The sequence below is a fragment of the Centroberyx gerrardi genome, chromosome 4 (assembly GCF_048128805.1).
Source record: "Centroberyx gerrardi isolate f3 chromosome 4, fCenGer3.hap1.cur.20231027, whole genome shotgun sequence".
NCBI classification, from domain to species: domain Eukaryota; kingdom Metazoa; phylum Chordata; class Actinopteri; order Beryciformes; family Berycidae; genus Centroberyx; species Centroberyx gerrardi.
Genome location: NC_136000.1, coordinates 18,983,760 through 18,998,287, shown reverse-complemented (window position 1 = coordinate 18,998,287; position 14,528 = coordinate 18,983,760). Strand labels below are relative to the sequence as shown.

The window sequence follows — 14,528 nt, the reverse complement described above, 5'->3', positions numbered from 1 at the left end:
ATATGGGCTAGTTTTTTTGGAACATACAGTGCTGTTGACAAGTCATTATTGCCATGGGATGAGGTTCATTTAGAATAATTTTGTAGTTTTTACATATACATCTCCGTCTGGTGTGGTATAAAACAGACGTTGGGTATTGGTTTCGGCTTTTGCGTTTCCTTTTATCTTGGTGTTTGGTTTCTCATTCCAGACAGAGCTTGGTGTTATTGTGAGCTACCTGCAGATGCAATTACAAATACAAGCGCTGGACAGTGACATAATCTTCCACGAGATCTCAAGGACATGCAATGAGAACGGACAGCAACAAGCTCCATAACCTTGAAACTTTTCATTAACACACAATTGGGCACAATCAAATGAGCTTTTAGAGATCTAAATGTACACAAAGCACTGTTTTTTGGAAAATTGCTCAACATCATATTTGAGATTGGTTTAAGCTGTAAAAAGATAGGACTCCCTCTAACTGTGATATTCTTTAGCAACAACAGTTCAGTACAGCCAGTCCAACGCTGGTGAGGAATATCCCGCCTTGTAATTATCTTCCAAAGTGAAAATTGAACAGTGGCGGAGAAAGACAGATAAGACAAAGGATGTTTACCGTAGGATGATGGGAAACAGAGCAGTTTTTGGAGTATTTCATAATTTAGATGTCTAATTTGAGTCCAGTAACATAAACAGGCAGTTTTAGGGACAGTCTATTTTGTCAAATAGTTATGTAAGATAACAAGCATCCAGCTTATATAGAAGAGAGAGAGAGGGACAGAGAGAGCATGTGATGATATTGTATTTGTATGTAAGTTTAATTGGGAAATTTATGATTATTTCTAACCCAGGTAGTAACCCAGAAAGAAAGTCTTGAAGCATTCCCCTTAATTTATGTTGTTAGACTTCAAGGGTAAAAATGACCTGGAAAGGTGGAAACAAATTGAACTAAATTACAGAAACAATCTTTGTTACTGTGTTACTATACGGTAACAAAAAAGTATTCTAGTATTTCCAGTTTGTTTACAACTGTTACTTATTTTCTTTCTTTCTTTTTTCTTTATTTATTTTCCATTAAAGCAACTGACAAATTGCACTTTGATGGTGAATTAAGCACATTAAAATGTTAACTAGACAAGAGATGAGGTGAGATGAGGTGATGAGCAACTTCTTTCACCTTATTCAAAAATCCAAAACTGCAGAGCTGTTCAGGGAGTTTATGTTTTTAAACCAAAACATCCTAATACAGAATAGATATGTAATACACTGGCCAATGTTCAAGTAAAATGCAGATCAAATCAATACTCTCTCAAACGATAGGATAATAATTTACTGTACAAAATTGATTTTCTATTCTTTAGCAGTAATGATAAACAGTTCTGTAAATTTCCCATATTCTTGTTTGATTATTAGTGAAACATTACAGTACATTGCTTTTAGAAACAAATTGGATCCCCTTGGAGGATAGTTTTCCTACTCCCCATGTATCAAACATTCAGAAATAGCAAAAAAAGACAAACAGCAAAAGAATAAATAGACTAACACTAGATGTTTGCATGATGTGACATCAGCACACTCCCCTGTTAGACTGAGAAAATGTGCAGAATTCGCCTTCCATTTTGTCCCACTCTGAGCTCACAGCATTATAAATAAGGAAGCTGACATGATGCTGGGAGAAGGGCTGGTGGAAGTCAGACCTGCTCAGAGGAGGAGAGCAGGCCAAGCTGTGATAAAGTGGAATCACTGAGCAGTAGCAAATACGTACAAGCAAAAACAATAAAGCTCATTACGTTAACACTGTGGTCTGCTCCAATTGTTGATACTGATATCAAACCAATTACATTCCATAAGCACATCTCTTTTCACATTGCATAGCTGACACAAAACATTTCAAAAACTGTTAACATGGTTCAGGGTAATTAGCTACATAAGGTTCATTGCACATTCAGTGCAAAGTTGGGATATGGTCAGCAGGAAAAGTAAAGCAAGGTGTGTTTTTGATGGTTGGTATTAGTGTTCATCTGTGGCTCATTTGTCATTCTACTGAGCATAAAACTCTATTGTATATGTCAATGTAGATTCAATTTATTGTTTAAGTGACTCAGTCAACCATCATCATAATTTGTCTGATTATATCATATAAAGTTGTGTATATTTGGAAATTGGAAATTATTTCCACACTGACCATCTTTAAAATGTTTCACTCTTTGTTGTCCAATATTCTGCTCAGATGGAAGTCTAATAAAAATATATTTGGATTTTGCACTTCTGATTTTGACTTTTGTATATCATTATGAACGTCTCTCGGGACAGACCTCATCTGTCTCAGGCTATGACAATAAAACTAGCGAATTGACCAAAAAATGCAAAGCGGCCTTCTTGTGGTACATAGCTGATGGCTGCTGCTCTGTTCTTCTCTTTCCTCTCAGGTGACGTCTGACAGTTCCACAGGTGTGAGTGTGACCCTTCAGCCTCGGCTGGGTTTGTGTGAAGGGGGAGTTCTCGGCCCTACAGGGCGTCTCACTGGTACTGGTCCTGGTAGTTCCCATTCCCATAATGTTGGTTCCCGTCCTCGTCCTCCTGCATGGTCACTCCTCTGTTCTTTTTCCAGCCCTGTTTCCGACCGGAGGAATTGTCCGCGGTTCCGTAACTCTTTTTGGGAGCAATGACGTTCTCGCTGTTGAGCTCTGACTCCTCGGCCAGCTCATCCTCATCGATGATGCCACATTTATCCTCGCTCGTGCTCTCGGGGTCTGCCCAGTCCTGCTCCTCTCCCGAGGCAAAGATAGCGTAGAAGATGACCCCTGAGTAGTGCACCATGGACGCAATAACAAATACATTCTGCCACTCCAGACGAGTCTGTGGGGAGATGAAGAGGAGTCAATGAATTTCCTGTCAAAGGCAGACTCACTGATCTTTCAACAATGTACCACCGAGGCAACGCTGTACATCAGCTGGCTTATTCATGGAATGTGAAATACTATTTTGACAATGCCTAGAATAAATTTTACAGTGTTATAAAACATTAACGACAGGCTTTGATGGGTGCAGGATTACATTATTCTGATTTATTTCCAAGGGGCACTTCACCAAAAAACAAACCTCATATATTTTATACATACAGTGAGGGAAAACCTCAGGGGGGGATACAGTTGGAAATATATAGTAAATATAGTTTCTGGGTGAGGTTGTTTTATACTATTAGAAGGCTGGATATGGTTTTATGAAGATTCAAATCAAAACAAAGCAGTTCAATAAAATATCCAATGAACCAAAGCCACAAGCAGAAATCTTTAAGGGGGAATCAATTACACACAAGGTAAGGGCAAAATAGCTGAGGTGAATTATTGGTGAAATAGTTCATTAATATATATGCAGACAGAGTAGTCACTGTTATATTAATCTATCATACCTTGTGTTTAGTTAGGGCTCCAACAATCAAGGGGCACACCATCCCAGACAGTGTTCCAACCCCGTTAGAGATGCCCATCAGGATGCTGGCATAGCGAGGGGCAATGTCCAGATGATTGACATTAAAACCTGAGGATGCAGTAAACACAAGAGCATTTGATTACTGTTAATAGTAACAGGATGACAGTCAAAATACATTATCTTGAGAGATCTAGATTATTCGGCATTTGGTATTTTGTAAATGTGAATGTGTTTTAGAAGCATTGTGCCGTACAGCTGCATTTTGCTTCTTTGGTTTCCCTGACAACAATCTATAAAATATTCAGGAAAAGTGCCTGTGTGAAGGCTTGGCGGACTAATGCATGTACACTGAATCACACCCAAAGGAGAAGTAGTATACTGCAATTCACTTTTACCTGTCTTTCATGAGACAAGCCTTTCAAAAACCTGGGCCCAAAGGAAACAGCTAAAACAAAGAAGACGGTGCAAAAGAGAGAAAAAAAACAACTCATCTATGATCACAAGGTCATAGTCAGTAGTGAGAGTTTCCCCTGCTTCAGTTTTCACACAAAGCACTCACATTTTATGCTTACCTCACAGTCACCCTGAAGACCAGTGTTTTTGCCTTAGCCTACTTTTCAAATTAAAGGTTAAATACAAATCTTTCTTCAACAGAAATAATAATACCTGAGATGGCGAATCCGCTAAAGCCTACAGCCAGCACGAGGAAGGAGATGGCCACGCCACGAGTGTGAGAGAACCCAACCACCAGCAGCAGAGTCGCCTCCATACCAAAGCCTGTGAGAAGGCAGTACGAAACAGTACAGTCGCTTAAATCACTCCAATTTTGGTTTCTCACCTAATTTTTACACCTGTATGTATGCATTATGTATCATGTATCATGCACGTATCAATGACCCCCAAACCATAGAGACCAAACGGAAAAACTGCCAGAGCTCAAAGACCTGGAGACTGCAGCTGTCACAGATGTCGCACTGCAGTCATTATAAATTTAAGCCTTTCTGGGGTCCTACAAGCTCTGCAAGTCTCTCCAGTTCAAATATTGAATATAAAGAGTGTGAAAATGCACATTACATTGTGTCTCAGCTGAGGAAAAGTGTGTGCTCACTGTCTATATGTATATGAAATTGTTTTGCCAGGTTTTATGCTAATAGACCAAACACAGCATCTCACAGCATATTTTAAGGAAAGAAGAAATGGCCAAAATGGTCTTAACATTTTTTCAAATGTTTTTTTTTAAACTTCAAGTGGCAGTATTTTTGAGCAAATCCTGAAAATCAAAAGGATTTTGTTAGTTTCCAAAGGACATACTTGACAAACACCCGATTCTAAAACTATAATAATAGTTACAATTTCTATTACTATACTATAGAAATATCTATAGAAATTTTGGTGTGTGTGGTCTTGACACTCCTAGCCTCTCCTGGTCTGTATTTTGTAACATGGTCAGGTAAAAATTAGATATATATTAGAATTTTGATATCCCACATCACACCCAACCACACACACAGGCATAAACAGGATATATGTAAAGGGCGAATATGACAATCATTAACCACCTTAAGGTTTTATGACACTGAGCATAAAAACATATTGTTATGCTCAGTGCAAACACAAGCACATAAGCACTGGATAAATAACAGATCATTTAAGTTCAGGACAGTAAGATAAAGCATCACAAAACTTTTTCTTTGTAGTTCACCCTAACGTACCTCCACAGTTCATGATTTTCCTCACATTTGTCGTAGACAAGATTTTGTTGCTGCGTAAGAAGTCGGCCAGCTGTCCTCCAATGGGAACTACAATGGTCATCACCATGTGGGGCACAGCAGACAGGAGCCCCACCTGGAGGGAGGACATACATCCAAGGAGCCGTAAAGTACATGTGTGTGTGTCATGTGTGTCATGATGAACAATACATCTGTGTTCATGGATGCTTTTCACTGTCTGTTCAATAGGAATACTGAAACTATGAGGCCAACCTTGCTGATGGGGAAGCCAAACACTTCCTCGAAGTATGCTGGCTGGCTGATGAGGAGCAGGTAGAAGGTCCAGCTGCGGCAGAAGTTGGCCACAATGATGGCATAGACAGGCATGGAGGTGAAGAAACGACGCCACGGAGTCTTGAATTTCTGTGGAGGCAGAGGAAAGTCAACTTCTGAGGTCTATATCTACTTGAGACATTGTGTGTGTGCGTGTTCATGAGTTTATAAGGAAACAAAAGACAAAATTGAAATTAGCAGCATGTTACACACACACACACCTCCGTGGCACTCAGTAAGTTGACCCTTTCTCCAATGGCGGCCTCGATGTACGTCCTCTCCTCATCAGTGATGGTGGGGTGGGCCGCTGGGCTTCCATATGCCAGCAAGAGCCAGAAGGCATACCATATGATACCAAAAACACCTTGTGAGGAGATTATGACAAGTCAAATGGTTTCTATGTGCAGGTATGTTTAAAGAATATGTCTTGGTGATACTCAAGGCTTTGCAAGGTATTACAGAGTAGCTTGAGGGCAAGACAGACTAATTAAAACGGGCTTAGACCTTCTCTGGACCACAAGAACTTTCATTATTAAAATGATATGAACAAGGTATTAGTCTCAGACGCCAGACAGGAAAACGCTCATTTACATCGATAAATCATGAGATTATATCACCGGAGAACCACAGTAATTTTATTGAAACACATTAGACAAAGTGTGAATGTGATGTGAGTGCTAATCATTTTAATCAAACTCAAAAGCAGTTCAGGTAACACTTACTGCGTAAAGCATACAAAGCACAAATGTTGAGGAACAATATGTCAGTGTCTCTGTAATGATGTTATGAGAACAGCTCTTCATGTTACTAAAGTGACACCTAGTGTATTCAATGACTTGTGACTCACTATTGAACATCCTATGGTATACTCTATATTAATTCCCTGATTCACATGAAATGAATTTAGCTGATATTTACAAATCCATGTGATATTAGCCTAAATCTTACATTTTCTGTTTTTTCAAGCACCAGTCTTACCATAGATATAGAAGACTGAAGGCCACCCAACATACTGAACCAGTATTCCAGCTAAAGGCATGGCGATCACCGCTCCTGCATAGGATCCTGGGAACATTGAGTGCAATGTTGTGATTTCAAGATGTTATTGTACTACAGTAACATATCAGTAATAACATAATATTCTAATTTAGCATTCAATATCAACATCAAATCAGATCTTAGTTACATTTTGCCAAAAAATATTTCAAATATTGACTCGAGATGATCATAGAAGAAGTTGACTAGAAGTTGACATAACCCTGACTTGTGTTTACTATTCACAGTATATGTGTATTATAAATAAGAGAAATCTTTAACTTCATCTAGTTGCCCTGCTACTGTTACACTCAACAACATAAAAACTGCATTGTATTGTACAGTAATAATTTGCCCTAATGAAAACAAACACGTTAGTTTCATCAAATGCTGTCAAAATGAGCCATTGGTGCTGGCCATGAGAGAGAAGGTGTTTTAATGTATTTTCTATTATCTGATGGGTTTGTGAACATTTTTGTTGTGAATAGGGCAGGGAGCGTGAGTGTGCTTTTGGACAGTAAGCAATGTGACACTTCATTTAGGTGAATAGGGAAGAAGCTCCTTCAGTGTGAGCAGGTGAGCCGTGTTCATTCAGAGACAATGTCAAGAGGGTTTTGATGCATGGGTTGTCATGGCACCAGTTTAATGGGCAAGATGGCTATTTTAATTTCAGGAGCAATAGCAGCAGACGACATCTGCAAAACAAAATAAGCTCTCACACATCCATTTCCATTTTAACTTGGAAGTTTGTGTGTAAAGTGGGCTGAGGCGTCCGTGTCAATACATTTCAGGTGCCTGTTTTGGTAGCTTTGTGTTGAGGTGCATTTATAAGTCTGTTTTGGATCTCAGAATGAATGATGACAGACTGACAGTTTCACAATGCTTCAGGTTTCTCAGAGAGCGAGAGATTTTGAAAAGAGAAAAGCTGACAGTCCACAGAGGCGTCACTCACCACAGAATGAGGTGGTGGCCAGTCGACTCCGTTCTAGAGGCGGTGCCCATTTGGACCACATCCCATGGCATGCTGGGTAGGTGACACCCTATCAGGGGCACAGCGTGAAGTACATCATAGATCAAGGATTAACTTCAGGTTTCCCTAGCGCATGTCATCATCCTAAAGAGAACTTTTGCTATAGAAAAGTTGGGAAAATGGGATAGATTCGCAATGACGAAGTAGAAACGCTGTGAAGAGATCGATCAGCGTTTGAACTTTCTTACCTCCACTAAGCCCTGCAGGATGCGGACAAACATGACACAGCCATAGTGCACCCTCGCTGCTGACGGGATGAACATATTCAGCACTGACGTCAGGAAAATGGCTGCCCCAAATACCCTATATGAAGAGGTGGTTAACATCAATATTCACGTAAACCACTTATATCATGGAATGGTGGCCTTAACTATGGTTTTACTGCATGAAAATGTTCAGATCTGTCTGTAACAGGTAAAAGACACACAGTGTGCACACGCTGCCCACTGTCTCAAAGCTAGATGTCTAATATTGGCAGGCGATATCTCAAAATATCTCATGGCCAAAGCAGCTCAGTCAGCCTTATAATAAGACGGATCTCACGCCTCTGCCTTTCATGGACAGAGATAAAGACGTCCCATTCAATCCACACATTTCTGCTTCATCACCATTGTGTCGCTTTAGCTCCCTTCCCTGTTCTCCTTCACCTCATCCCCCCTTCCTTGTCTTTTTCCAAAACAGTGTGTAAGTGACACTTGTAATATTCCAGTGGCTGGTGTTTCAGGGAGAAATCAGAGGCAGGATCTTTCATTATTAACTCTGTCAGTGGCGTGTCCTCTTTTCCTGTGAAGCTTTTATTACAGGACTGCTATCGGCTCCATCAGCAGCGCTCACCACACCGTACGGCTTTAACCCTTTAACCGCACCGGCCGAGGAAGCGCTCCTCACACCCCATCCTCATCTATTTTAGTCACACTAGCAGTCCTTTCTTAACATGCTTATGTTTAGCGTCGCATCTGTCGTGACTCCCACGACACATCATGCACTCATCATGTTTACCTCACATCCGTTCATCCTCACCACATGGAGAAAAGCAACAAAAAAGACAAAAAACACCAAAAATAACTGAGTCTCTGCACATCCCAGCTCACTTGTAACATCCAACAGTGTCCCACTCCCGGGCAACATTTAATCATTTGTGCGCTTCGTTATAGTGAAACCATCAACAGTCACAAAGTGTGTGTCACCTGTTGGCAGCCAGCTTGTTGGAGATGAAACCTCCGGGAATTTGAGTGACAATGTAGCCCCAGAAGAAGGAGCCGTGGATCAGCCCCACTGTCTCCGGGTCCCAGTTGAACTGAGCTTTCTGTAAGGGAGGGGAAAAGGGCTTTCAGAGGTGTGTGTGTGTGTGTGTGTGTGTTTATCATTTACCATCAAACCACATTCATTCAGTATATTCTACTTGGCAGTATCATGGATATGTTATTGAATGAATTGATTAAGATGATGAATTTAGATTTTAGTCATTCACTGCTGTAAGGCCAAAGACACAGTCCTAAAAATCCCAAAACTCAGGGGTCTAGTCCTAATAAATCCGTTGTTTCCGACTACCTGAAGCACTGGAGTCCCGTTGATGTAGACAGTGTTGTTGTTCACCATCTCCACAATGGCCACACCGAGGTTGCAGCGAATGCCAAAAGAGATGCAGAAACCCAGGCCGCTGAGAATGGCGATGATGTAGCGCTTGGGCAGGCCGCCACAGCTGCAGTCCAGCAGAGGGGCGCGGCGGGGGGGCGCTGCCACGGGACGCCCATCCTCTGTCAGTTCAATATGGTCCTCCTCATCAGCATTGGTCCCATCGATTTTCCTACAGAACGAATACAGAACACAGTACTATTCACTCACTATTTGATCAACCAGAATCAGAATGAAGTAAATATATCCAACTTTAACGTCCATTACTTTACTTTTTAACACAGTGCCCCATTTGGTTGAATTCTGTGATTCTTCAGGCTGACTTCACTTTGGCTGCAGGTTACTGCAATCTCTATACAGCATGCAGCTTTGAACTATATTTCCATGATAGTAAACCCACAATCATACCACTTTTGAATCAATCTTTATGATTTACGGAAACATTTGTGGCAAACACTGAGCATGAGAACGTGAACGTCTCTATTCTCTTGCAGGGGGCAGGAGGTGAAGCCAGGAAAAAGGTCACAGCACATCTGTTATGGGGTCGCTCTCAGCTCCGTCACTCGACTCCCACACCTGCTCCATTACCCACAGTCCATCTCTAGCATTGTCCTCCAGCTCCCATGAAGCGCTTTCATCTGTCTGCATCACATCTACACCTGAGTTCCCCTCCAGCAACACATGAATTAACGGGAAACTGGGGCCATCGAGGTTGTTTTTTTTATCATGCATTCAAGTCTACTCACTTTTGTTTCATTAGTTTCATTATATTTAAAGGTATGCTCAACATACATTTTAATTATTAACAAATGAATGGCCTAATTAGGAGTGCTCAGTGTTTGAAGTATTACCAGTATCTTTACAGTGGTAAAACCTGGTATGTTTCCCCTGTCGCCTATTTTGTGTCACAGAATAATATACCAAAAATCCTCATAAAAGTAAGCCCTCTTAGGTCTTCTTAAATAGAATCTGTTTACAATCAATTGTAAACATATGAAATAACTGCTTCAGATTGATTTCTAAAACCTTATTTCTAAGATAGGGTTGTCCAACAGGTCATTTACAACATTGTCTTCACTGTCACTCTGTTCTCTCTCCCTCACTTATTAATGTACTTGTTTATATCAGTCTCCTTTCACATCCCATCACCTCTCTTCACAGACTCAGGCACTTGTTAGTCTCAGACTGGCTAAACCTCCCCATAGTCCTCAGTAACAGCATGTAGGTTACAGTGCAGACCAGGATCATGGACCTGGATGAGGCCACTAGTTCCTTTGACTTGTTTGAAATGATATTGTTCATAATAAGAACTGTACAGTTAGTAGTGACTAAGTCTCTATGATCAAACACTGTGTACAAACAAGACACAAAAGGCTTCATGACAGCATTTAACTTCCCTTTCATACACTATTGTAACATTTCTCCAAGAGAAGGTACCATAATCTGATTTATGTTCCTAAAATCTGTCACAAGCAGTTATTTTCGAGAATAAAGCAGGGTTAAAAGTATGTAGCCTAACCACTGACATCATGTGCCCAATTTTTAAACTGTGATGTTACTTGCTCTTTGATACAATGCATCATCCAAAAATGACTACCGCCTGTTATCCACTCAACGCCATCTTTTCTTTTTAATCCAGAGTTTCTGAACCTCTTTGCAGCCAGTCTTAGCACAAGATCCAAAGAGATACAACACATTATTTATTGATCCCTTATGCACAACGCAGAAATGAACTTCCATAGGGATTTTGTTCTCAAGTATTTTCTTTCTTTGGACGATTTCTTCAGAAATATCACATTACTGTTCAGGGCAGCATAGGATCCTGATCAATGTCAGGCAACGAAACTGATAACTAACTACTGAGATCAAAAATTAATTGCCTAATGAATAGTGTAACATGTATTTGCAAAACACCACTGGACAAATTGATGAGTTCCACTTTAATTAATCTTTTTTTCCTATTTTAATTCCCTGTTAGATTCTCATCGGACTTCATCGGATTCATCGGATTTTTTTTCACGCTTAGATCCATCTAATACAAATCGCTTTTACGATCTTATGTGGTCTATAAAAATGAAATTGTGCCAGGATGAAAAAAATTGAATTGTTATGTCATTGTTTTCATCAAGATTTTTTTATTATTATTATTATTTTACCTTTATGGATCTTCACTGGAGAATAAGAATCTCCTATTTTTCACTTGTTTGTAATGTGAACTGTGAGTACACTCCCTTGAAACATGCAAAAATTCATTTTCCAGGAAATTGCCTACTTAGTCGTTTATCTCTTTTAATGCCAACAATCTACCTCATACAATATTACCCCCCAACCGCCAACCCCCCCTCCACACACACACACATCCCCCTGTGTGTGAAATATGTATCAGATATGAAATATGTATCAATGTCTTAAAATAAAATCTGTGATTACATCACTGGCATTGCCTGGCAAGCACAGGAATCAAATATTTATTAATCTTCAGGATCTCTGAGAACACGTTGAGCTTAATGTGCTCGCTCCCAAGCTCCTCAAGTCCCTCTGACAGCTGATCTTTTAGCCTCTTATTCTTGCAAAGTCATATATATATGAATTATTTTTTTAAATAAATGAATATGCTCTACGAACAATGAATAAAAGAATGAATAGTGAGTCATGAAAAGACTATTTTTTTGTTTAATGAGCGCTCTAAATCCATGCAATCCAACATCATGTTCAGTCCATCTATTTGAGAGTGCAGATGAAACCCCCCCCTCACACCCCTCTTCATGCCCCCCTCCCCCTCCCCCCACCACTCTCTGCAGAAGCCCTCTCACCTTTGCAGGTTTCCTAGAGAGTCCCCCACTGTGTTCTTCACCTCCTCCTTCCCGGGCTTCAGCACCTTCTCCTTCAAACCTGCTAACCCACCAAAAGGCATTTTCCTCCACTTCTCTGTTGTTCTCCCTGCCTTTATCTCAAAACAGTGTCTCCCTGCCTCACCAGCGCACTTTGTTCTGAGAAAGAAAAAAAAAAAAATCCTCTAGACGCTGTTCCTCATCCTTCCTGAGTTTCAGGCACCAAGGGGCTGGCTCCGCCTTTCAGTGGTGCCAAGGGTCCCTCAGATGTGAGACGGGCTTTTCCTCTCCACTCTTCTCTGGTGCGAGCAGAGAAAGACTCTGTAGGGAAGTGGAGGGGAGGATGGGGAGGATAAAGATCTGTGTATCAGTATTCCTCAACGTCCAAACGACCACGCAGGCAGAACCCTCAGGAACTTGTGCCACCTCCACAGGATCCAGTTGAAAGAAAGAGAGGAAACGGACGAACGCGTAGAATCCAGTTTTCAGAGCCTAGGCATTGTGAGCTCTTTTTTGGGTGCAGCTGAACTGAATGGACCGCTTTGATCTCCTCTCCATCTCATATCTCATGCTTTCCCGGTGAGGAGGGGCAGGGGTAGCTGGTATCCAGAGCCCGGCCCCTTGCTTCACACACCATCATCATCATCATCATCATCACCGTCTCTCCAGCACCACCCCTTCAGCTAGTTAGGTTCATCTGATACCAGCACAGAGGATGAGCGATTAAATATGGATGAGCTTGACAAGTTGCATTGAGGAGAGACAGGAGTAGCTGGGCTGCTGTGGTGTAAAATGTGAGCAGGTGAAACCCAACACACAGCCATCAAGTTCCAGGTTAACACTCCCATTCTCTGCCAGCTTTTCCATGTCAGCAACAATGGCTCCAACTGCTACAGCTATGAGGGACTGATGGAAATGGTAACTGTCGTCCCAGTGTTGTGCACTGCAAGGACTTACCACCATTAACCATATCTCTTACCAAATGACACTGTAGGGTATTTCCCTTTAAATGCTTATTTTGCCAGTGGGGGCAAACCCATCTTTTTTTTCCCAGTGTGAGTTTCGTTCTTTGCGGATCATAAAATATGCAGTGTTTTAAAAATTCAGATATTGAGATTTTAAAATTTAAACAGTAGACTGCACGGTCTGGCACTGAGCTCTGAGAGTGTGTTTTACTGATGGGCTGCTCCAGAGTGACTGCTCAGGGCAAAACTGGTGCTTCAGTAGTCTGTGCACTCCATAAATAAACTGGAGAGCTCGGTCCCCACTGGACACTCTTTCAATAAATAAGGTCCTTTATACCAGAAATATCACAGCTCAGTCGCAGGAAACTGATAGGAATGGACCTGCCGTATTTTTCCTGTTGGAATGGGGTTCATGTGTGTCAAAAATGTAAAAATTAGATACTATATTAGAAAATGTATGCTCTTGTGTGATAAAAATAGAAATGTTTGTTTTTATTGGCATTGGGTGTGAGGAGATCTTGATTTTTAGTAGTACTAGTCCTTGGAACATACATTAGACAGACACAGTAGATAGACGGTTCTGTAGCCTATGTAATAATGGTTCTATTGAATCAGAAGCCCATGTACTCACTGTGAACTCTATACAGACATTCGTTCTGAATTATTTTTTTCAACTTTCAAACCATGTTGCAAATTTTAATGAGTACGATGATTTAAATAAATTGTGTGTAGTTTTAGCTGGTAAATATTGTATCCACAAATGTGTCAAAGCTTGCCACCTCATTCTCAACAGAAGACGTTCATTCATGAGTGTCTAAATTTTATAACGCAGTATTAAGATTGTTTTATATCCTTTGTGTTTGTGTGTGTGTAATATGACTTTTTTTTTTTTCTTGTGTGTGTGTGTGTGTATGTATGTATATGTGTATCAATGTATCTGTACGAATGTATGTACTTATGTGTGTGTATATGCATATATATATATTCTAGTATCTTTTTTTGTGTGTATTGTTTTTAGCCTGTGTCTCGTAATTCTTGATGAGTGGTCCTCAACTTTCTTTTTTTTTGGGTTATTGTGTTTGTTGCTTTGTTTGAGGTTTGTTGAGGAGTGACACATTAATAAAATTATAGGGTGTCTATCTATCTATCAATCTACATTCTTAGTTGAAATATCAAATTCAACCATCAACAGCATTAACTCTTCATCTTCAGTTTGTATGTTTTTTCAGATGGGTATTTAATCACAATGGAATAATTATAAAAACACAGCAGTGTAGTAAAGTGGTACACACACACACACACACACACACACAAACAGAAAAATCTCACCTTACTGTTGTCCAGTAAGCAGTTCCACTGGAGCAGAGCAGTTTGGGGGTTATACGCTCATGGACACATCAGTAGACAGTACTGATATGGAGGAAACCGTTTTAGCAACTCTCCACTTTTAGATTTAACTACAATTTCCTAAATATCTGAACTGACACCCTCCCAGTCTCTAGCTGGTTTTGCTCCACTGCTGTCCATGAATAGTAGAATCAACCAAAAGCAAAGTAATGCAAAAAAAAATATTTTT

General features: G+C 40.4%; 1 protein-coding gene across 1 annotated transcript; it reads right to left on the bottom strand.

The window, feature by feature from the left end:
- Positions 1–2,502: 2,502 nt before the first annotated feature.
- Positions 2,503–12,070, bottom strand: slc17a8 (solute carrier family 17 member 8). Its single transcript, XM_071914964.2, has 12 exons — positions 11,970–12,070; positions 9,073–9,328; positions 8,709–8,827; positions 7,710–7,824; positions 7,444–7,531; positions 6,435–6,521; positions 5,678–5,820; positions 5,397–5,546; positions 5,127–5,259; positions 4,081–4,191; positions 3,395–3,522; positions 2,503–2,841 (listed from the first exon to the last, which is right to left on the bottom strand). Exons 1-12 carry the CDS (start codon positions 12,068–12,070, stop codon positions 2,503–2,505), a joined length of 1,770 nt encoding a protein of 589 aa, XP_071771065.1.
- Between the last annotated feature and the right edge of the window lie 2,458 nt (positions 12,071–14,528).

Bases quoted from the DNA above. Each gene is read 5' to 3' on its own strand.
- slc17a8 (XM_071914964.2), bottom strand. From the start codon at position 12,070: ATGCCTTTTGGTGGGTTAGCAGGTTTGAAGGAGAAGGTGCTGAAGCCC. The intron at 5,260-5,396 runs GTTGGCCTCATA...TCCTCCCTCCAG, and splicing joins TTGGCTTCCCCATCAGCAAG to GTGGGGCTCCTGTCTGCTGT. The intron at 4,192-5,126 runs GTACGTTAGGGT...GCCTTCTCACAG, and splicing joins GAAAATCATGAACTGTGGAG to GCTTTGGTATGGAGGCGACT.